The sequence below is a fragment of the Staurois parvus genome, unplaced genomic scaffold, assembly GCF_062004578.1.
Source record: "Staurois parvus isolate SC_StPar_1 unplaced genomic scaffold, SC_StPar_1.0 ptg000136l, whole genome shotgun sequence".
Taxonomy (NCBI): Eukaryota; Metazoa; Chordata; class Amphibia; order Anura; family Ranidae; genus Staurois; species Staurois parvus.
In genome coordinates this window covers 7153045-7175647 of record NW_028317932.1, presented here as the reverse complement: position 1 = coordinate 7175647, position 22603 = coordinate 7153045, and the positions used below count along the sequence as shown (strand labels likewise).

At 39.2% G+C, this 22603-nt stretch overlaps 1 protein-coding gene across 1 annotated transcript in view; it reads left to right on the top strand.

Annotated features, from left to right (window-relative positions):
• DNAH11 (dynein axonemal heavy chain 11) overlaps positions 1-22603 on the top strand; it is a 363722-nt gene that overhangs the window by 46152 nt on the left and 294967 nt on the right. Inside the window, exons 7-16 of the mRNA XM_089673152.1 lie at positions 1797-2008; positions 9804-10037; positions 11664-11831; positions 12344-12460; positions 13390-13527; positions 13619-13737; positions 14542-14734; positions 16964-17068; positions 18857-19252; positions 21138-21470. Of these exons, the coding sequence (XP_089529278.1) occupies positions 1797-2008; positions 9804-10037; positions 11664-11831; positions 12344-12460; positions 13390-13527; positions 13619-13737; positions 14542-14734; positions 16964-17068; positions 18857-19252; positions 21138-21470 (2015 nt within the window). The remainder of the gene's footprint in view (positions 1-1796; positions 2009-9803; positions 10038-11663; positions 11832-12343; positions 12461-13389; positions 13528-13618; positions 13738-14541; positions 14735-16963; positions 17069-18856; positions 19253-21137; positions 21471-22603) is intronic.

Sequence of the window (22603 nt, the reverse complement as noted above, 5' to 3'; positions counted from 1 at the left end):
TTCTTAATGAATTTCACATTCTGAGTTCAAATATAACAATGAAATTTGTCAATTGGCTCTAGTTTTTCTGTAAACGGAAAGTTTTCTACTATAGGCGTAATGACTACATAATGCACAATAATTATATAGATAAATGTCTTTCCACAAATATAAAGCAAGTGATATTGACTACATAACAAAGCCTAAATGGCATAATATATTGCATAGGATTACCAAGAAAAATTATAGCCATAAGCTAAGTTGAATCATTTTAATACTTAGGATTCTCACTAGTTTTGTCTTCAGTTTGTGTCGGTTTTGCTTCTCTTGGCTTTTCTCTTGTATTCGAGGAAAGGGCTATCTCTTACAACTGCACGTGACTACACGCTTCAGGTTCTTCCTCACTTGACTCAACCACGAAGGATTCTGGTGCTTTAGGAATTGGTAGCCCCTCTCCATGAGAAACTGGACGTATTGCCGATGGAATATTTGGATAGTGCACAGATAACTTTTTCTTCTTATTTAGCCCTTTTACAATTCGAGGCACCATACAAAAGTAACAATTACTAACTGTTGGCTCTCTCCAAATCATTGGCACAGTGAAAGGCATAGATGCCTTTTTTCCATTCAACCATTGCTCCAGTGCCGTCCCACAAGAATTGCAGCATATATGTGGTGCCCAGCTCTTGTCCTGGTCTCCTATCTTGCAGCCACAATACAAGTTGTAGGCTTTCTTAATCATTCCTGTTATCCTCCTTTTTTGTGAGATAAAAGTTATTTCACCGCAGATATAGCAGAAATTATCTGCTTTATTCACACAAGTTCGAGGCATTACTGAGTAGCCTATATAAGCATAAAACGAAATGTAAAGACGCTGTCGAACTACAATCAGCTACAGATACTGCAGCTTTTATGCAGTGAAGTGATGCAATTAAAGGCTAATATTGCATCATCTCAGTATACATGCAATTTTCTATTGGTCACCAGTATCAATTGCGCAATATGCAGCTGAAGTTGCATCATAATTTTGAATGGGTTACGTCATTAGATGGGTGAATATATCATGGAAACTAGAGCCAATCAACATTTTTTAGGATCATTTTCATTTTCAGCACCCCAAAATTATGTAAGATTAGCTAATTTTATGCCCAAAACTTTTTACCTGTTGAACAGTGTAATATATACATTGTCACTGTACCGATGACACTGGCTGGGAAGGGGTTAACATATAGGGGCAATCAAAAGATTAAGTGTGTGCCTAATAATGTGTAATGTGTGCTGCTTTTACTACTGGATATGATTGTTTTATCTCCCTGCTTTGCACATCACTGCTGTCTGTTCAGAGCCATGTGTTGTTTGTGCATAGACACCTAGGATAACATGAAGGGCCAATTGGAAGCAGTAGAAAAAAAAACCTGACTTCCCTAAAAGTGGCTGCAAAAATGCCCTGTGTGCATGAGGTTGCAAACCTCTAACATGGAAAATGAACAAAGTATATCCTCTTATCATATGTACTTGCCTCAGTCTAAAGCACTTAGTGTGGATCCTGTCTACTTTCTTTTTTCTACACACCAGGCAATCCTCTGCCACGCTTGGGGCTAGTGACTTCAGTGGGCTTATGTAAGGGATTATTATCACTTTAAACTGAAAGTCCAATTGGACTTTATTGTTCAAGCTTTTAGGATCAGATTCTCTTCTATTTGGAAGCTATAATAAAATGTCAAGCTAAATTAGACGGGTAATCATCTGTTAATTTTTAATATGTTGTATTTACAAGATTTCTGGTGTATAATTATATCTTTGCTTGTTTATATAAGCACTTACTGAAGCTGAAGACATTGATCTGCACCTGAGAACATTAGATCCACATATAAAGTTATTGGAAGAGACCGACTTCCCTCAGATCCATACCTTCATCCCACCTCTATTCCACACCATCTGCCTGATCTGGAGTAACTCAGCTTACTATAATACCCCTGCACGGATCATTGTACTACTGCAAGAGTTCTGCAACTTGCTTATTGATCAGGTAGGGTGAAAGTTTTCTAAACTCATAAAAGACCAAAGTATACAGTCTTACTGATTTTCTTTTACTTGTGGAAAATGAGAGTTAGAGTAACTTTCCACAGTGTTCTATTTTACACCACAGGTAGGAACACGTTTCAGCTACTTAAATTACAAGAGGTAGCTGATGAGAGCACCTTTTGAATATTTGCAAGTGATTTTTATTTTCTCCAGGTATTCGTGTCTGACTAATGATGCTGTTGCTTCATTTTTGCACATATTTAGAGGCTCCTGTGGTTAAACATGAATGAACCTGGATGGTAAAATTGATAGGGACCCTTTGGTTAATGGAATGAGATGGAATCTGCCATAAGGGAATAACCTCAACTGCCATTATTAAATGTCTCTAGCTATACTACTTAACAAGTCACCAACTCCAATAACAATAGAGGTTGGAAGTTTTAACATAACTTGTTTACTTCTAGATCAGGGGTGCAAGCGGTCCAAGGGCTACATGGGGCCCAAGATGTCTATAAATGTAGACCAACACAAAATCGTAAACGTATTTTAGAAATGTTGACTTTTCTTTTAAATGTTTTTGTTTAAAAATGCATTTACACTTCGCAAACACACGTGGCCTATAAAACATTTCACAGTGTCTTTTTACTGGTCTTTTATAAGTTTTATCTTCCCCCAAAAAAATATTTCACTCTTCACAATCATGTCTTATTCATGTTATCAGTTTTCAGCAGCACCTGCTGTATGTTTGTGAGCAACTATTTTCAAGGATGTAGTACACAAAGGGCAAAATTAGAACCAACATATCTGATGAGCACCTTGAGAGTTCGATGAGAATTTCTACTATATCATTTGAACTAGATATTAAGTTAGGGCAGCACAGTGGCTAAATGGTTAGCACTTCTGCCTGGCAGTACTACGGTCATTGGTTCAAATCCCAACCACGGACCACTTGCCTGGAGTTTGCATGTTATCCCTGTGCCTACGTGGGTTTCCTCCAGGTACTCCAGTTTCCTGCCACACTCCAAAGACATGCTGGTAGGCAAATTGGCTTCTGTCTAAATTGGCCCTAGTATGTATAAATGTAAGTTACCTTAGATTGTACACCGCTTGAGGGTTAGGAACTGATATGAATGTACAGTATATACAGTTAGAGCCATATATATTTGGACACATGCACAAGTTTCATACTTTTGGCTCTGTATGCCACCAGAATAAATTAAAATGAAACAATCCAAATGAATTTGAAGACTTTCAGCTTTAATTCAAGGGGTTAAACAAAAATATCAAGTACAAATTTTAGGAACTGCAACCATTTTTATACACTGTCCCTCCATTTTCAGGGGCTCAAATGTAATTGGACAAATGAATATTATCATAAATAAAATGTTCATTTTTAATATTTTGTTGAGAATCTTTTACTGGCAATGACTGCCTGAAGTCTGGAACCCATGGACAGTACCAAAGACTGAGTTTCCTCCTTTCTGATTCTTTACCAGGCTCTAACTGCAGCTGTCTTCAGTTGTTCTTTGTTTGTGGGTCTTTCTGCCTTTAGTTTTGCCTTCAGCAAGTGAAATGCATGCTCAATTGGGTTGAGATCAGGTGATTGACTCGGCCGTTGCAGAATATTCCACTTCTTTTCCTTCAAAAGCTCCTGGGTTGCTTTTGCAGTGTGTTTGGGATCATTGTCCATCTGTACTGTGAAGCACTGCCCAATCAACTTTGCTGCATTTGCCTGAATCTGGGCTGACACTATATCTCTAATCGCTGCAGAATTCATCCGGCTGCTTCTGTCTTCTGTCACATCATCAATAAACACCAATGACCCAGTGCCACTGGAAGCCATGCATGCCCATGCCATCACACTGCCTCCACCCTGTTTTACGGATGACATTGTGTGCGTTAGATCAAGTTTGTTCCAAGCCTTCTCCACACTTTTCTTCTTGTCATTCTGGCACACATAAATCTTAGTTTCATCCATCCAAAGAATGCTTTTCCAGAACTGGTCTGGCTTTTATTAGTTTTTTTTTTGGAAAAGTCTAATCTAGCTTTTCTATTCTTCAGGCTTATGAATGGTTTGCACCTTGTGGTGAACCCTCTGTATTTGCTCTCATGAAATCTTCTCTTGATTGTAGACTTTGTCAATGATACTCCTACCTCCTGGAGAGTGTCCTTCACTTGTCTGGATGTTGAGAATGGGTTTTTCTTTACCATAGAGAGGATCTTGCAATCATTCACCACTGTGGTCTTCCATGGATGTCCATGTTTTTTTATGTTGCTGAGCTCACCAGTGCATTCTTCTTTCCTCAGAATGTACCAAACTGTTGATTTGTCCACTCATAATGTTGCTGCTATCTCTCTGATGGATTTGTTTTGTTTTTGAAGTTTAAGTTCTCACAGGTTTTACATGGCCATGCTTGGCCTAATTTTTGCAGGTGTCACAGATTTTGAACACCAGGCATTGTAAGGTTTAATGTCCCTTATTGTCCAAAAGTGCAAAGTTATCTTATGCATATTTTTCAAATTGGCCTTGCAAGAGAAAACTAGGTCCATTCATTATCTCTGGACCCCAAACCCTTTATAAAACAGTCTAACAGAAGTGCAACAATTTACCTATGGGGGAAAAAATTGTAATAAATACTTAAATAGCTATTGTCTACTGGCATGAAATCACTACCCTTCCAGAAAAATTATTGGGGAACCTTGAGTACCCCATATCTTGCACTGTGCTGAAGCATCTTCTTCTGAGATTTGGGATCCTCTTTATTCCCAGAACCTTGCTGGATGGACTGTAATGTCACCCCTGCACATTCTGTGTGTGGAAGTCAGACATAAGATTAGTATATATTCTTTTTTTTTTCCCACAGGGATATTTAGTTGTTGAGGCACTAATGATATTACCGACCCTTGTGTGCTACTGGATAGTAGTTACCCAAACTTCTTCACATGACTGGGCCATTAATATTCCTGGCTATGTTATCTTTTGGATAAATTGGGTAAATAGGAAAGGTGGTGGTGTCTGTCTCTATGTGAGAAGTGATCTCAAAACGAGTGTGAAAGAGAACCAAGTTGATGGAGAGTGTGATGAGGCTGAATTATTATGGGTGAAACTACACACGGGGGTGCATACTACAAAGGTAATCATTGGAGTTTGTTATAGGCCTCCCAGTGTTAATGAAGAGGTGGAGACTCAGCTCCTTGCACAGGTTGAAAGGGCTGGGACAGTGAGAAATGGGGATTTTAACTACCCGGAAATTGACTGGAGTAATGGTACTACAGGAACAGTTAAAGGGCAAACATTTTTAAACATACTACAGGACAATTTTATATGGTACAGTTCATAGAGTCCCCAACTAGGAATGATGCTCTGCTGGACCTGGTAATCTCAAACCATGCAGAGCTTATTATGAATGTCCATATAAAAGAACATCTGGGTAGCAGTGACCATACCATTTCATTTACTGTTAGCTGTAAACAGCGAGCACATACGGGAAAAATAAAACCGCTCAGTTTTAGGAGAGCTAATTTTCCAAAGCTGGGAGCTGCTCTCCAAGACTTAGACTGGGAGGGAATATTGGCATCAATGAATACAACACAGAAATGGGAGTTCTTCAAAAAGACTGTATGTGAACACACTGCAAAATATATCCCCAATGGCAACAAGTTTAAAAGACCAAAAATCAAACCTATGTGGCTTATGGCCAAAGTTAAAAAAGTTATAGATAAAAGAAAAGAGCTTTTATTAAATATAAAAATGAAGGACCGCTATCATCATTTAAACATTACAAAAAATATAACAGAATATGCAAAAAGGAAATAAAGACCGCAAAAATTTAAAATGAACGACAGATTGCAAAAGATAGCAGAGCCAAAAAAATTCTTCAAATATATTAATAGTAAAAAGGTCTAGTCCCAGCATGTAGGCCCTTTACAAAATAATCTACAGTGGATGACTGGGGACAAAGGGAAGGCTAATTTATTAAATAACTTCTTCAACTCTGTGTATACAAAGGAGCATGGGGGAGCTGTTGTTCATAATGGGCATGGTATTGACACAGCTCAAGATGATCCACATTGCCTCACAATTGATATGATCCAAATATATTTATACAGAATAAAAGTGAATAAAGCACCTGGACCGGATAGCATACACCCACGGGTCCTTAAAGAATTGATCTCTGTCATTTCAAAGTCATTTTTAAGGACTTTTTAATGACTGGCATAGTACCACTGGATTGGCATAAGGCCAATGTGGTGCCAATATTTAAAAAGGGGTCAAAATTTTTATCAAGTAATTATAGATCTGTTAGTTTAACTTTTGGTAAGATACTAGAGAGTTTAATAAAAGACCACATAGATGAGTTCTTGCTGGAAAAAAAATATTTTAAGCAACAGACAGCATGGGTTCATAAAAAGACAGAAGTTGTCAAACAAATCTGATTTCTTTTCATGAGGAGGTGAGCAAAACCTTGGACAGAAGGGTGGCGGTGGACGTGGTATACTCAGATTTTGCTAAAGTGTTTGACACAGTTCCCCATACACGGCTAATGTGTAAAGAAAGGTCTACGAGCTTGGAAAAATCTGTATGTAAATTGTTAGAAAACTGGCTAAAAGTTCATATTCAGAGAGTAGGGCAATGGAAATGGTAAAGACCTATGTGCTGCTATGTTCCAACTATAGTAATATTATCAGGGAAGAAGATTGCTGTACTCACTACTCTGGTGTACTCGCACTCAAAATTAAATACATTAAAAAAATGTGGCGCGCTATCGCATCCTAAATAGAACCATAAGCTTTAGAAACACAAAGTGACAGTCCAAGACATTTTTTTTTCCAATAATAGACATCCAATCCAGTATATGTTGTGTTATCCAGCAATGATAAACACCGTGCTTGACTTGTGACCCCACTCCCTGCTCACCTTGACCACTGACATATAGATTATAATAGGCCAAAAACTCACTTTATAAGGAAAATGTGTCTCCAAATTTCTGATCCGTGACGTGTTCCTTCCACGTATTATGCTTGTTTAAACTCCAGATCTGTGCAAAATAAAACAAAAACATACCATAGTGCAACACCATTTTATATAACCAAAAATTAAACGTGTTACAGTATCCACTTACGTTAAACAAATTATATGCAACTTCGAAATATAGTGAACATATATGCATTACTCCACTGTGCCACTTCCGGTTATGCCCAAACCGGCACGAGTGATGTGAGGAACCATTTTGATTGATGGCTGTGATATGCTTTTGATTCATTACTTTTGTGAGTTCATTTTTTATTTGAATAAAGTGTTCATATTTTATGGGGTTGCACTATGATCTATTCCCTTTATTTTTGATCATATACACCTTCATTTCACTGGATATCCGAGAGCATGTTCCCTTAAAGGGCTAGAACTAATGAAGTAACTACTAAGGATCGGCAGTGGATAAGCAGAATTTGGTTTCATCCCTAAGCATGTATGATCTATTTGTTAGGTCAGGGAAGAAGGTGAGTGCATGGTGCATCTACCAGGTGATGGGAAACACCAGAAAATATTCGGCACGGTGGAGTATTGCATATATGTTCACTATAATTCGGAGTTACGTATTTATTGTTTAATGTGAGTGGATACTGTAACACGTTTAATTTTTGGTTATATAAAATGGTGTTGCACTATGGTATGTTTTTGTTTTATTTTGCACGGATCTGGAGTTTAAACAAGCATAACACATGGAACACGTCATGGATCAGAAATTTGGAGACACATTTTCCTTATAAAATGAGCTTTTGGCCTATTATAATCTATAGCTCAGTGATCAAGGTGAGCAGGGAGTGGGGTCACAAGTCAAGTACGGTGTTGATTATTGCTGGGTGATAACACAACATATACTGGATTGGATGTTTATTATTGGAAAAAAAATAATTTCTCGGACTGTCACTTTGTGTTTCTAAAGCTTATGGTTCTATTTATGATGAGATAGTGCACCACATTTTTTTTCATTTATTCAGAGAGTAGTGGTTAATGATTCATACTCTGAATGGTCTAGGTATGTCAGTGATGTACCCCAAGGATGAGTGTTGGGACCCTTACTTTTTAATATATTTATAAACGATTTAGGGTCTGGGATTACAAATACCATTCCAGTCTTTCCAGATGACACCAAGCTATGCAGTGGAATAATGTCCTTACAGGATGTCTCCAACTTACGAGCTGACCTCAATGCACTGTTTAATTGGGCAACAGTGGGAAATGAGGTTTAATGTTGATAAATGTAAGGTTCTGCACTTGGGGGCTAAGAATATGCATGCATCATACATACTAGGGGGGATACAACTGGGGGAATCAATGGTGGAGAAGGATCTGGGAGTTATGGTAGATCACAAGCTTAATAATGGCATGCAATGCCAAGCTGCGGTTTGTAAAGTGAGCAAAATCCTCTCTTGTATTAAAAGAGGTATAGACTCCAGAGAGAGAGATATCATATTACCCCTGTGCAAATCATTAGTAACACCTCATCTGGAATATGCAGTTCAATTTTGGGCACCAATTCACAAAAAGAACATTGGGGAACTGGAGAAGGGCAACCAAACTGATAAGAGGCATGGAGGAGATCAGCTATAAGGAAAGATTAGAGGAACTGCATTTATTCTCTCTTGAGAAGCGGAGATTAAGGGGGGATATGATCTCCATGTATAATACATAAGGGGGATATGATCTCCATGTATAATACATAAGGGGGGATATGATCTCCATGTATAATACATAAGGGGGGATATGATCAACATGTATAATACATAAGGGGGGATATGATCTCCATGTATAATACATAAGGGGGGATATGATCAACATGTATAAATACATCAGTGTTTCATATAGTGAACTCCTGTGTAGAGTTTTTCACCCTGACGTCATCACAGAGGACAAGGGGGCACTCTTTACGTCTGGAGGAAAAGAAATTTAATCTCCAAACATGGAAAGTTTTCTTCACAGTGAGAGCTGTGAAAATGTGGAACAGTCTCCCTCAAGAGTTGGTTCTGGCCAGTTCAGTGGATTGCTTTTAAAAAGGCCTGGATTCTTTCTTGGATACACAGAATATAACAGGTTACTATTTATTGGTAAAGTTGATCCAGGGAATATCCGATTGCCTCTTTGGGGATCCGGAAGGAATTTTTTCCCCTGCTGGAGCAAATTGCATCATACTTTGCTGGGGTTTTTTTCTTCCTTTGGATCAACTGTGGGTGTAGGATTATAATTATTTTTTTTTTAATGGTTAAACTGGATGGACGTTTGTCTTTTTTCAGCCAGACTAACTATGCAACTATGTAACCTTCATACCATAGACAAAATAAAGCAGACATGGGCTGCACATCTAGTGAATATACAACATTGATAGGGACTACAATAGGCACAGAGAAGCTGCCCCATCTACATTATATGTACTGTCATGGCCTCCCCATCATACACCAACTGCCTACAAATGCACGAACACATTCTGCCTTGTGTAGTAAAAGATGTGGCTGTGCTATCTGGACATCCATCGGTCTCTAGCCTTCTTCTAAGGTTGCCTTGTACTTGATTCGTCGCTGCCAAATCCTACTATACATATTAGTATAAAAGTTTGCATTATAACCAGCAAAAACAATTGAACAGTTTTTAGGTCTCCCAATTGATAAATTCTGTTGTTAGTCCATTCAGTGGTGAGTTTGTTATCAGAGTCCTGTTTAATGAAATGTTGTTGATTGACAGAGCATGACCCTTTTTCTTACATTTCAAGCATAAAGTTTGATTATCGTTTGTTAAATTCCAGGCAAAATCGTATCTTTCTCCGGAAGATCTTTACAAGGAGGAAACAGAGGAAGCTCTGGAGCGTGTACAAATTGCTGTGAACATCCTCAAGAGCTTTAAGCATTCATTTCAAAGCCACAGAAGCAATCTAGGGTCATTCTATGGGGATAGCAATGAGTTCAAACCCTGGGATTTCCGATCGCAACTGGTGTTTGCAAGATATGACAGGTTTCTTGAGCGCCTAATGAAGATTGAGGTATTTAATTCTACTAATTGTATCCTATTCAGAGTTGAAAACTATAAATACTTACAGTGGAGCACTATGAATTGCAAATGAGGTGACCTGCACAGGGCTTTTCAAGGAAAACACTACTTTCCCTGCTTACCTAAGATATATATTCTCCCTAAAATAATACATTCTTCTAATGGCTATAATTATAATTATTACCATAAGTATTCCCATGTGACACAGTTAGTGACCACAACAATTATATTTAATTGGACAGTTATTACTTTTTAAGGCTTTCAGTCCCACAAAATTGATTCTGTTGTACACATTTCTACTTTCTGTTATTTTAGAAATCTTCTGTTCTTTCTGAAGAACATTTATGTATTTTATGTGAAATTCCAGTATATAAATAAATTATTTTAATTTTTGATTGTCAAAGTTTTTTGACATTTCAGAAAGGTATTCTATCTGTATAGTTTTATTTGTGTAATTTTACATAAATAAGAGATATGGGCCCAAAATAGACATGTAAAGGCCAAAGGCTTGTTACCAGTATTGCATGCGACCTGTTTGTTGTTGATCTTTTCCTATTTTTTAGCATACTATACCTTGTTTCTGCTTGGGTCTGTGTGGTCTTTGTATTTCTTATTGACTCCGGGTAACTCAGAAAAACACGATTTTGAGTCCATTCAGGTTTCTTATTTTAACTGTAGGTATGCATGGGTCACCTTCTTGTATTATTTTTGTTTCAGAGCAATGTTTTTGAAACATTTTGTGGGCCTACAGATGCATTTATTTTCAAGTAGACATTATTTATCCAACTGTTTGCAGCTTTCTGCTCCCTGCGGTTGCAACATGCTTTTTTCCCCAAGTATAGCCTCAATATGTATCTCTTTAGCTTAACTTCACTTACTTTGCAAAAAATTTTTCAAAATACAGCTTTCTGATATGTATCTTTCCAGTTTTAGACACTCTGCTACTTTTTGTTTCTTTATTGATGGTTGTTAAAATATTGGTTTTGTTGCAGTTTGTTTATTTTAGCTTTTATTTTTTTAGACATCTATGCAATAAAAGTAAATTTCATTTATTTTTTAAATTATGTTTGTTTGTTTTATCTTATTCGTGTTTTTCAGCTTTATGGACCATGTAGCATATGATAAGAATTTCCAAATGTATACCATCTGATATTTCTTTATCTTTTTTTTCTGTGTGTATGTATGTGTATATTTATATGTATGTACAGTATGTATGTATAATATAATGTATACATACATAATGTAGATATAATCAGATCTACATTTATATTATATTTTGTTTTGTTGTAGTTCTCACAAAGGGGGAGTGTTTTCTGTCCCCCAGAAATGACTCCTTAGTTCAAACCAATAAATTAAGTTGGACTCTTGCATCATTTGTTCTGTCTTCCTCAAACCATGCAGAATATGTGTTCCATTAGTAGACTATTATACTTTCTTATGCCATCTTCAATAGAAAGGTGTACTAAATCTCTGTGTGCTTCTTGAAGCAATAGCCTGAGTCAAGAGAACATGCAGAATATGGCCTGCTAGTCTGGTCTTCAGACTTGGAAGGAAAGACTGTTATGCTTTTGGGGCTCCTATGTATTTTTTCATTTGTTTCAACATTTTATCATTTTAGGATGTTTTGCGGACCACCTTAGAATTTCAGAAACTAGAAAAATTAGAGTTTGGAGGAAGTAAAGGATACATGCTGACAGAACAGGTGATACATCTTCAGGAAGAGTTTGAAGAGAGATGTAAAGTGTTCAAAGAAAGTGCTCATGATCCAACAGATTACACCAATATGGTATGGGCTTCCACATTATTGAAACACCAAGTTTTCTGCTATTAGTTTTTGTATTTACAAACTGGCATACTGTCATGTGAAATCCATATTATTGAAAGAATGTACTGTGAAAAAAGTTTTTACCATAAGTGAGGTGAAGGATGGTTACCATTCTAATGATGAGTCTGCAAATGCCTAAGTCATCTATGGATAGGCATATGGGCATGAAGACATCTGCCTAGCTGCAAACACCTGGCCATACTGCCAGGACCTACCATGGTTTTCCCCTAGACTTGATAGCAGGGTAAATGCAGTTGATGTCTGTGCCTGCTTGGGATTATGAGCATATCCAATTGTTCTTTTTTTATTTGTTCATGTTGTGTGTAAAGATGTGCCTGTTTATGTCCACCCTAATACAAAACAATATAAATTATATGATACAATATGTAATCGCCAAATATTTTATAAACTGTTAATTGTAACCTGTTATTTATAACATGCTAATACTTTAAACATTTTGTAATTCATTGCAGGAGTTTGAAAATGATTATTTTGCATTCAAGGCTAAAGTATTGGACCTAGAGACACAGATTGCAACAATGATATGTTTGGCATTTAAGGACTGTACTGGCTTGGAATCAGCCTTTAAGGTACGTCTCTTTTTCTGTATCTTTCAAATAATGTTACAGAGACTTTCATTATTTGTAAAGGTGAACTTGCCACTGTGATAGCAAATCCTTTAGTGCATCCTATTTACCCTGAAATCCAGGGTGCTTTTTTTGCAATTGTGCAAAGGAAACAATCAGTGCAGTTGTACAATACCTCTGTGACAAACTATTTAAATATGAGCTGATTGCTGCTCAAACATCACCTAGTAATTTCCACCTCACTCCTGTAAATATATGCAGTTATGCTAAATTATTCTGCCTCCATCCAGTTGTTGCATGCTCCGCCCTGTGTTCATACCACACGCTTACCTTCCTATATTGACCTCAATGTCATACTAAGGTCATGACATGCCTTTGGCCCCACCATGGGCTATTAGGTATCAATGGAGAGCACTATTATTTTCCTGTTTTATATTTTCATGTGCACCTACCGGAGAGTGGAATAAAATCTGGTGGAGTACTGCAGATTAAGAAAAAAGCCCAGAGTAGAGTTGATATCTAATAGCCCATGGTGGGGCAAAAGGCATGTTATGACCAGAATATGACATTGGGGTCAATATAAAAAGGTGAGCATGTGGTATGAACACAGGGTGGAGCTTGCAACATCTGAATGGAAGCAGAATAATTTAGGATAATTGCAGAGTGGTGGAGGATATGTTTTGCAATGTCAGCTAGGTAGATGTCGATTTAGCCCACCGTCTCTTGTGCTTTAATATAAGCAGCCAATATTGAGGAGGGGGTGTCAGCGAGTGATTTGTAAGGTGTTCACTTCACTGCTAAAATTGGTATGTGAATAGTATAGTTCCCTAAGTTTGGAAGCTCAGGGACTCTATGGGACACCTTTTATCAACTATATTATTTTACAGTAACAAAAAGTTTTGTTTATTTATCAGTTAAATGTCTCTTTGCAGTTGCTGGCTATCTCTGGTTATTTTCTGGAAAGACAGGTTATTTTGGATATCTTCAGCCCCAACTATTATACACTTCTTCAAATGTACAGTGAGGAGCTGGATAGGTGTAAGCTGTTATATGATGAGCATGTTAAACAGGTACAGTATAAAGGTAGTGTTTACCTCTATAAAAAATAATGTGCAGCATCTCATTATATATCATTGCGCTGTTTTGTGTTTTGCTGTGTAGGTGGAAACATGTGTTGTACACAAAAACATGCCAATCATCTCTGGTATCTTGAAGTGGACCAAGGAGCTCAAAGAACGGATACAGACTATGTGGTCCAATTTCAGGTTTATCCAGCATGAGTGAGTGTTAATGAACCTCCATCAGGGACTCCCTGCTACCCAATCATCATCATACACTTCTCTTTTTTTGATTTCCTCAAAATACTTGCTGCCACTGTGTGAAGCACATCCTAAACCAGACACATCTAACAAGATTATTAGTATTATTATCAAGAGACCCTGTAAAGTCTGAAAGTAATCTCAAAGCTTGCTCCCTGCAGTAGGAGTAGTAGTATACTCATCTGTCTGGTGGCCTGTGTCTCCTACTCCATAAGAATCTGTAAAATTTGACACATCTGGTAGTGTAGCATGTCTTTGTCTCCCACTGCACAGAGTGGTTCCATGCTCTGATCCCTACGTTACTGCAACATACAGCAGTGACATAGGGGCGAGAACTGAAGCGTTGATTGCTGAATAATCTGACAGAGGTTGCAGTTGTAGAGTTAAAATCGAAGATGCAGCTCACTAAAGAAGTGAATATAATAGTTCTATTGCAGGATGCTGCCTTTATAATATTGCAAAGAGATTCCTCTCCTGTTTTGCAGTTTTCCCAACAGTCTTGTTCAGATATCCCATCTCTTTAAAAAAAATGGTGGAATATGACAGAAGTTGTGATACCAGACTTCACCAACAGGTGATGCTGCAAGTGCAATCTGGAATTAGGGCCTTCACTTCCAAAGTGATGGAAATGTAGATAAAGAGATAATTGATACATGCTTTATCCATACTTTATGTGACAGCTGCAACTGTTAGTTTGATTCTTTTGAAGTGAAAAAAAGCAAAAAATCTTATATTTTTCTCTTTTATAACCTTTTGCTTTTGTAGAAGTGTGGAAAGCTTAGAGGCCTCATCCATTTATCAGAAATATATGGAGATGATGACTCTGTTAGATCAGCATGAGGAACTGACCTATGAAAAGTGGATATCTGGGGTTGATGAAATTTGTATGTTCAATCTAGACCAACCACTCTTAAGACGTACTGCAGATGGCCTTCTTTCTGTCAACTTTGACCCCAAGGTACATATTATTCACTTCTTAAAATGTTTTACTGAGTGACTGACTATGATTTAAAGTTCAGCTATGACTATGGCTATGCATTAAAAGTGCAGCAGCCATTTACCTATAGTACCGTATTTTCCGGCGTATAAGATGACTGGGCGTATAAGACGACCCCCTACTTTTCCTGTTAAAATATAGGGTTTGAGCTATACTCACCGTATAAGACTACCCCTCTTCCAACGCACACCAAATAAAAATGAAAAAACATCAGATTTGATTTCAATATGGTATGGTATTTCAGTATGGTATTCCAATGATGGGGTGCTATTCCTCCCACTGACACCAATGATGAGGCACTACTCCTCCCACTGACACCAATGATGGGGCACTATTTCATCCACTGACACCAATGATGGGGCACTATTCCTCCCACTGATACCAATGATGGGACACTATTCCTCCCACTGACACCAATGATGGTGTCCCATCATTAGTGTCAGTGTGTGAGGAATAGTGCCCTATCATTAGTGTCAGTGTGTGAGGAATAGTGCCCCATCATTAGTCAGTGGGAGGAATAGTGCCCCATCATTGGTGTCAGTGGGAAGAATCGTGCCCCATCATTGGTGTCAGTGGGAAGAATCGTGCCCCATCATTGGTGTCAGTGGGAAGAATCGTGCCCCATCATTAGTGTCAGTGGGAGGAATAGCGGCCCATCATTGGTGTCAGTGGGAGGAATAGCGGCCCATCATTGGTGTCAGTGGGAGGAATAGCGGCCCATCATTGGTGTCAGTGGGAGGAATAGCGGCCCATCATTGGTGTCAGTGGGAGGAATAGCGGCCCATCATTGGTGTCAGTGGGAGGAATAGCGGCCCATCATTGGTGTCAGTGGGAGGAATAGCGGCCCATCATTGGTGTCAGTGGGAGGAATAGTGCCCCATCATTGGTGTCAGTGGGAAGAATCGTGCCCCATCATTGGTGTCAGTGGGAAGAATCGTGCCCCATCATTGGTGTCAGTGGGAAGAATCGTGCCCCATCATTGGTGTCAGTGGGAGGAATAGCGGCCCATCATTGGTGTCAGTGGGAGGAATAATGCCCCATCATTGGTGTCAGTGGGAAGAATCGTGCCCCATCATTGGTGTCAGTGGGAAGAATCGTGCCCCATCATTGGTGTCAGTGGGAAGAATCGTGCCCCATCATTAGTGTCAGTGGGAGGAATAGCGGCCCATCATTGGTGTCAGTGGGAGGAATAGCGGCCCATCATTGGTGTCAGTGGGAGGAATAGCGGCCCATCATTGGTGTCAGTGGGAGGAATAGCGGCCCATCATTGGTGTCAGTGGGAGGAATAGCGGCCCATCATTGGTGTCAGTGGGAGGAATAGTGCCCCATCATTGGTATCAGTGGCAGGAATTGTGCCTTATCATTGGTGTCAGTGGGAGGAATTGCGCCCCATCATTGGTATCAGTGGGGAGAATAGTGCCCCATCGTTGGTGTCAGTGGGGAGGAGGAATAGTGCCCCATCGTTGGTGTCAGTGGGGGAGGAATAGTGCCCCATCATTGGTGTCAGTGGGGAGGAGGAATAGTGCCCCATCGTTGGTATCAGTGGGGGAGGAACAGTGCCTCATCGTTGGTGTCAGTGGGGGAGGAACAGTGCCTCATCGTTGGTGTCAGTGTGGAGGAGGAATAGTGCCCCATCGTTAGTGTCAGTGGGGGAGAGGAGCGGCTGCTCCTTCTTCCAGTTCGGCCGCTCGATTTTCGCGGGGCCGCTCGGCTCCGCCTCCTCGCCGGTGATTGGTTGCCTGTGTGCCTTTCCAGTGCTGGCACCCAATCACCGGTGAGGAGGCGGAGCCGAGCGGCCGCGTGACCATCGAGCGGCCGAACTGAAAGAAGGAGCAGCCGCGCTTCCTGGACCGGATCGTCGTGGGACCGGAGCCAGGTAAGGTACAGCAGCCCCTCTGCCCACCCCTGTACTTAGTCAGTGTCAGCTGGAGGAGGAGGGGGGGCGGCGCCACGCCGCCCCTCGAAAAAGTGCCGCCCTGACACCGGCTCGCACCGGCGTATAAGACGACCCCCGACTTTTCAGAAGATTTTCAGGGGTTGAAAAGTCGTCTTATACACCGGAAAATACGGTAGTAGAATGGATATTTGATAATTCCAGCTATAAATACAAATTGGAAAAGATACAGACATGTAGGCTTAAAGAGCACTACATAAAATGTTATTTATTATATTCTGTGTTTTGTGCTGCAGCTAGTAGCAGTATTAAGGGAAGTGAAGTATCTTCAGGAATTAAATCATTCAGATATTCCCAAGGCTGCATTGGAAATATTTGAGAAGAAAGAAATGCTACACAAGGTAAGGTTCATGCTAAAATGTCAGTGTGTATTGATCTTATTAAATCAGCATTAAACCCAAAAGTAAACATTGTTTTATATTGCACCTTACTAATTCTTAGATGTGGTGGCTGCATTCATTTTTCATCTTTTCTTCTATTTTCATCTGGTGATCCAGCTAGTAAGCCTGTTGTTTTTCACAAGAACAGGCTTCCTTCCAGATGTATCAGTTCAGAGAGAAGAAACAAACCACTAACAGGGGTGCTCAATTTGTTAGTGTATTTAAATCTGCTAGTACATTTAACACCCCCCCCCCCAGACTGACAGTGATGTAGCCCCCTGTGCTTCTTCATCCAGAGCGGGGGCACTCTAATAGAGGATATGTGTTACTGGTCAGATACATGGAGGCTAGTGTGTTAAGTCAGACCCTGGATCCTTATTTATATTGGATATCCCAACTGTGAGATCTCCCTGTCATAATATCTTTACATGTTCCTGCCCCCTTTGTGTGTTCCAGCATCTCCTGGTGCATTATCCATGATAACAATTAATTGAGATATTCAACAGGCAGTGCAGGGCTTCCTCTTAATGGCTGCAGACCCCAAGTGCTTAGATTTCTCTGAGAGATATAAGAAATTGTCTGTTGGTTTAACCCTCCAGCATCTACCAATAGCCGGATATCCGTGCAGGGTGGACCGACCATTTGTGTCTGAACAAAGCATAAGCAGCCATTTTAAAGTCTAAATCACTGTTGTGTCACTGAAAGGAGAACTAGTTGCCTATATGCATTCATGAGAAGTGCTTAACTGAGAGATTAGGCAAAACCTGAGGCATGAACAAGGTTAATATTGTTTGGTGAATAGTCTGCATTATATTGAAAGTGTTAAAACCTGTTCCTGGTCAATAATTTTTTTATCTGTATATAACAATCATTATGGTTAATATATATTTTTTGATACTGTATATTATAGTTATTCATAGCTGCATCCTTTTTGAAAGTGCCTACCTTTCTACATACAGTATAGATAATGTCTTTAGATATCTGTAGCCAATGTTACTTAAAGAGTAACTCCACTTTTTGTTGATAAAAGACCTTCCCCTCTGGGTGATCTATGTACACTGCAAGGATTCCTACCTTTTGTTGTTCTGAAGAAATAGCTATTTGTCTGTGTCTATGTGCAGAGTGGATTTGTATGGCACTGATTTTATAATTATTAACCAGCTGCTGCAGGGCTCTAATGAGGAAAGTGGCAGGGTCTGTATACCTTTATACATGATTTCCCCTTGGGAGTATCTCACCAAAAATTTAATTTTTTTGCAGGAAATGCCAAAAATCTAACTTGTATCTTAGTGCAGACTTCTAGGAAAATCAGTGAGCCAATCACACAAACTGGAAATTACATTTTCAGGGGGGCGTTCTGTACACCGTCTGTGTACAGAATGCATCCAGGTAGCCATATTGCATTGCATTTTACAGAAAAGTACAGCTCTGCAGATTGAAAAGGAAAGGTCATTTTCAGTTGCAGTAAGTTTCATTTGTATACACTATATTATTTTTTTATTTGCTACTTTTTTTCTCATGAAAGTGGAGTTACCCTTTAAAGTCACTTTTTGCACCTATTGCAATGTTAAAATTCTTAACATACTCCCTATGCTGGTATACTCCTTGGGATATAGCTCACATTTTGTCATCTTCATGCTCAGGTATAGCTGCACCCTTTGTTGTACCAATTAATTGGCAGCAGAGAAGTTGGTAAATGTTTATAGGTAAATATAATAACTGGTTCTTGTGCTGATATTTTTTTTACAGTATATTGGAGGCTTGGACCTTCTAGTACAGTGGTACAATAAACTAAAGCAAACTGTGTTAGAAGTGGAATACCCCTTAATTAAGGATGACATGGAGACCATTGATGAACAGCTGATAGATGCTGAGAAATGCTATACATGGAATCGTGATGACTGTTGGGATTACATTGTTCAAGTAAAATCTGTAGTGTATGACTTGGAGAGAAGAGTACAGAAGTCAAAGGACAACATAGCCACAATGCAGCAGATCATGAACGCATGGGCAGAGCAGGCTTTATTTTCCCGAAAGGAAAACAAGAAAGAAGCCTTGATCAATTTAGAGGACAAAAGTGAGCGAGTCAATAAAAAATACAGATTAATTCAAGAAGATGGATATAAACTGCGTGGCCTGGCTGAGGTACTTGAAATTTGCTGGGGTTTTTTTTGTACTATTAAAAAATATTGTAGAAGCCTGCTAATTGTTTTAAAATACCAAGGGTCATTTACGGAGCCAAAGGTTCCTTCCCGGAGGTAGAGAGTCTGCTGGTTGAGAGAAAATGAGCAAGGTGGTGGATTGGGATTCTGGATGGGACGGGAATCTCCCATTAAAGCTGCTGAAGGCGGGGAGACGTCCACTCTTGTTGCTTGTAATAGCAATTGAGCGGCTAGTTAGCCGTTCCGATTTCTACTACAAGAAAGGCAACCATCTGCACTAAAAATGATACTGGGATGATGCCTGCAGCTGCAGGCATCATCTTGGTACTAACACTTGAAGTCCAGTGTGACCAGGTATGGGACTAGCCTGTAAGTGGTTAAAGAGAAAATTGAGGATCAGTCTTAGAAAGGTAAGTGGTTAAAAAGAAAATTGAGGATCAGTCTTAGAAAAATTAATTCAACCTAATTGGTGTCACTACTACTCTTATATTGTTTGATATTTTGTTAAAAATTAATTATTTTCTGTACATTTGATACAGTAATATGCCTTCTGAAAAGATTGGGAGTTTAGTTTATTTACTTGAAGAATAGTAGACCAATAGTGCTGACAGATCGGAGCTCTTATGTGAACCTCTAATGTGATCTTGGCAGTTCTCATGTTTATGGTAAAGCTTGATGTGAACAAACCTAATGGATGCATGCTCTGTTTGGGTTCCTTCACCACTGGCAAAAGGCCAGGGTCAAGAAGGAGATTAATTCTGTGCAGTAGTCTTCTCTGTGTCTATCTCCCAGTGTTCACTGAAGGCCAATCAAAGTGCCTCTGTATATCCAAAGCTTTTAAAATGACTTTGTATAGAGTAGGAAAGGACTAGACATCTTGTCAAATTATTTTCACTATCTTTGTCTCTGCTAGGGTGATTCATCCTCTCTATTTGATCTGAACAATAATTGGGAATGCAAAATTTACAGTTGACATCAGAACAGGAAGTTGGAAAAGGTATTTCAATAGAAATGCATGTTCTGGTGACAACTTTCTAGCAGGGCAATTTCCTTCAATTTGTAGAGCAATCCTTTTGTTTTTGGGACAGGAAGTAAAAATAAATCTCCCCAGTGGGACACAGACATCAAAAAATAAACTGGGTTTAACCTTTCGCTATTGTATCTGAAACTGAAAATATTTTGACTATACATACATTTAAAGGTAATTTTTGTTGTGACAACAAGCACAGTACTGTGCTTAAACTGATTTTAATGCTTTTGATCCGAACATGCTGTTTTAGTGTATTTAACATGTCAAACTCTGTATTCTGTAATGTGCGTTCACAATAGAGATTAATTATTTACAAATTACTCATAGCAAAAATTCCTAAATGCAGATACAATGCAAATGCAGCCCACTCATTAGTGTGAACATGCCCCAACACTACACACATACAACTGTCACCTAGAGTACCAGATAATGCTCTACAGTTTGCCAGATGGTGTATATACCCTAAAGGCATAGCAGATTTCAGTATCCACCATTATGTCCGCCACTTAACTAAATACCATCATCAACTAGAACCTTTGCCAAAATCGCTCCACCATGCCTGCATCTCCTGGAAAAGAACAGCAGGACCATGTGACCTATTCTTAGAACTTTCACAATTTATTTTGAAGTGAAGGTTTAACAGTCTACTACTGTAGACTGCATACACTGACCATAAAGAAAACCCTTCCACATTCCACATAGAACAGCAGGCAAGTGCTGGTGCTTTGCATTTTAGTACATACATTTCTGGAGCTCTCATTTAAGGCTGACTCCATATAGCCTAGGTTTTCTTATGGTGTTTGTTTTGACTGATGTATTGCTTTAATTCATTGCACAGGATAATATGAAACTCTTAAAGGCTGTTCCTGATGTGGACTCCTGGAAAATCTATGTGGAATACATGGATGACATTGTAACAGATGGCTTATACAACACTATTCTGCATTCCTTGGAGTTCTTTATAGAGAACACAGATGATAAATTAAAGCCAGCACCTTTATTTGAGGCACAAATGTCACTCAGTGGTAATGAAATTGTATTTAAGCCTTCACTGCAGAAGGAGGATGGAGATGGTCTCTATGACCTTATGGAGGAGCTGTTGGGTGACATATTTAAAATGTCAGGACAAGTAAAAAGAATTGCAAAACATTTTGGAGTGGACAATTACCAGGTAAATGTTTTACTTTAAAGAGCATCTACAATAAAATTGAAAAGCAAGAAATGTGAAATTATTATTATTATTATACAGGATTTATATAGAGCCAACAGTTTGCTCAGCACTCTACAATATAAAGGGAGACAATACAGTTCAATACAAGAGGGATAGGAGGGCCCTGCTCCTTGGTGCTTACAAATTAAGAGGAAGGGACTGGTCGTACAAAAGGTGATAACTGTGGGGGATGGACTGGTAGGAGGAATAGAAGATTCCATTATTAACTGAAGGCAGGATATGCTTCCCTGCAGAGAGAGGTTTTCAGAGATCTCTTAAAAGTGGGCAGAGTAGGAGATAGTCTGATAGATTGGGGTAGAGAGTTCCAGAGGATGGGGGAGGCTCTGAAGAAGTCCTAGAGATGAGCATGGGAGGAGGAGACAAGGGAGCTAGAGAGCAGGAGGTTGTGGGAGGAGCAGAGAAGATGGTTTGGGTGATATTTGGAGACAAGATTGGTGATGTAATTTAGGATAGAGTTATAAATGGTTTTATATGTTATTATTAATGTTTTGAATTTTATTAGTTGGGCAACGGGAAGCCAGTAGAATGTTTAGCAGAGAGGGATGGCAGATATGGAATGGTTAGTAAGGTGGATGAGTCTGGCTGCAGCATTCATGATAGACTGAAGAGGGGATAGCCTGCGATTAGGTAGGCCAATGAGAAGGGAGTTACAATAGTCAAGGTGAGAGATAACAAGGGAGTGAATAATTTGCTTAATAGTTTCAGAGGTTAAGAACGGGCGTATCTTGGAGATGTTGCGGAGGTGAAGTCTACAAGATTTGGACAGTGGTTGGATTTGGGGTTTGCTTAGAGTTCTACTTTTTGAAAAAAATGGCTCCCTGTGATATGAAAGAAATAAAGTTTACATAGCTCTACTAACCCTTCTTGTGTCCCCTCCTGCCCTTTACATCCTCCAGCACAGGCCCTCTTTACACTACTGCAGAGTTTGAACAGCACTTCTCGCCCTCCCCATGCTGCCTCCTGCTCGCCACCTCCTCCTAGTTATCCACCACAGGTCCACTTCGTAGTACTGAGGATTTTTTTTAACAGTGATATAGAAAACTATTGAGGCTACCACTATACATGTGTCAAAA